A 1644-nucleotide genomic window follows, 5' to 3' on the forward strand; every position below is an offset into this window, starting at 1 on the left:
AGATCTGGCCACTGCACTCCAGTCCGGGCGACAGAGCAAGACTCCGTCTCAAAAAAAAAAAAAAAAAAAGAAAAAAGGTTTCTGCTGCCAAAAATTCCTGATGTGACAGGGAAAAGGCACGAGAAGTTCACGCTGATCTAGAATTCACTAGAGAAATCAGGCCAGTGAACAAACCTGCTCAGCATACTCCTGGATCCCTCAGCACCTGTAGAAGCTCAACAGAAGAAAGGGGACAGCTCCCTCCAAGTTGACGAAGGGCCATGAACCCTACTCACCTCTTGGAAACAGCCATCCCCTCCCTGCTCCACCTGCAAGGTTAAATTTAGACTCTGAGGGTTGGAAAGGGGAGAAACCAGGAAATGTCCGTTAATTCTTACCTTGTTTCTCTTTTTCTTTCAGTGGGTCAGTGTTATAGACTCGGAATCCATTTTCCATCCCACACGCAAAGCATCCTAAAGCAGAAGTGTAAGAGAGACATTAATCCCCAGGCCTGGAGTGGGTAAAAGTAAGAGGTCTGGAGAAACAGCAACTACTAAGAACTGCAGATGCTGAAACCACAGGCACCAAAGGTGCTAAGTCACAACTCCTTTCCTTGTAGAAATGCTACCAAGTGACAAGCACATTCATGAGGGACATTTTGTTTGTCCTTTAGCAAAGGAGTCTTGGAGTTGCTCACGCAGCTTCCCCACTGCAGTGTCCTTCTGTGGCATCCCTGTGGCCCAGGCTTGGAGGGCAACGAGTGACAAGCGCCAAGGAAACCTCTAGAGGAAAGCCACCAAGCAGGCAATCCCGCCCACTGTGGACACCGGGTGAGGGGAAGAGCAGGGTGCTGGGAGACAAGAGGCAGTCCTAGATCCAGGAACCGGGAAGATGAGGCAAAGATGCTCCTTCCCATTTACAGGGTGGTCTCCCGTGACTTTGCTCCCACCTATAAATCATCCTCACTCCTTAAAACCCTGTGAGAGTCTCAATGAGTTACCAATGAGTGACTCATCCTGGTCACTGTCTCCAAGCCACACACCAGCCACACAAGCCACACAAACCACAATGGTCCAAATGAACGGCACTGTTAGAAACTGAACAAAGCACTTAAGTGCGAAAATGATAGTGTGTTAATGCTTGTGTATGACCCAAGGACTACATCCATCTCCTTAAATGCCATGTCTAACTGCTGGCTCTATGAAGCTGTGGCTGGAAAGAGAAAAGAACAAACCCCCCAATTATTTTTCACATGAAATGTTGCGAAGTCTGGTTCCTTAAAATGACTGCACAAGTAGTGTGAAACACCAGTGCAAAGGCCTCTTAAAATTCCCATTCGAGGCCGGGTGCAGCGGCTCACGCCTGCAATCCCAGCTCAAAAAAACAAAACAAAACAGGCCGGGCATGACGGCTCACGCCTGTAATCCCAGCACTTTGGGAGGCCGAGGTGGGCGGATCACCTGAGGTCAGGAGTTCGAGACCACCCTGGCCAACATGGTGAAACCCACTAAAAATATAAAAATCAGCCAGGCATGGTGACATGTGCCTGTAATCCCAGCACTTTGGGAGGCCAAGGCAGGTGGATCACCTGAGGTCAGGAGTTCGAGATCAGCCCGATCAACATGATGAAACCCCATCTCTACTAAAAACACCAAAAAATTAGCC

At 48.8% G+C, this 1644-nt stretch overlaps 1 protein-coding gene across 1 annotated transcript in view; it reads right to left on the reverse strand.

Moving 5' to 3' along the window:
- Positions 1-936, reverse strand: part of WDR45B (WD repeat domain 45B) — a 37222-nt gene extending 36286 nt beyond the window's left edge. The window contains exon 1 of the mRNA XM_011928545.1: positions 378-936. Within this exon, the coding sequence (XP_011783935.1) occupies positions 378-435 (58 nt within the window). The 5' untranslated portion in view covers positions 436-936. The remainder of the gene's footprint in view (positions 1-377) is intronic.
- Between the last annotated feature and the right edge of the window lie 708 nt (positions 937-1644).

The sequence above is a fragment of the Colobus angolensis genome, unplaced genomic scaffold (genome assembly GCF_000951035.1).
Source record: "Colobus angolensis palliatus isolate OR3802 unplaced genomic scaffold, Cang.pa_1.0 Scaffold1, whole genome shotgun sequence".
In the NCBI taxonomy this organism is placed as follows: Eukaryota; Metazoa; Chordata; class Mammalia; order Primates; family Cercopithecidae; genus Colobus; species Colobus angolensis.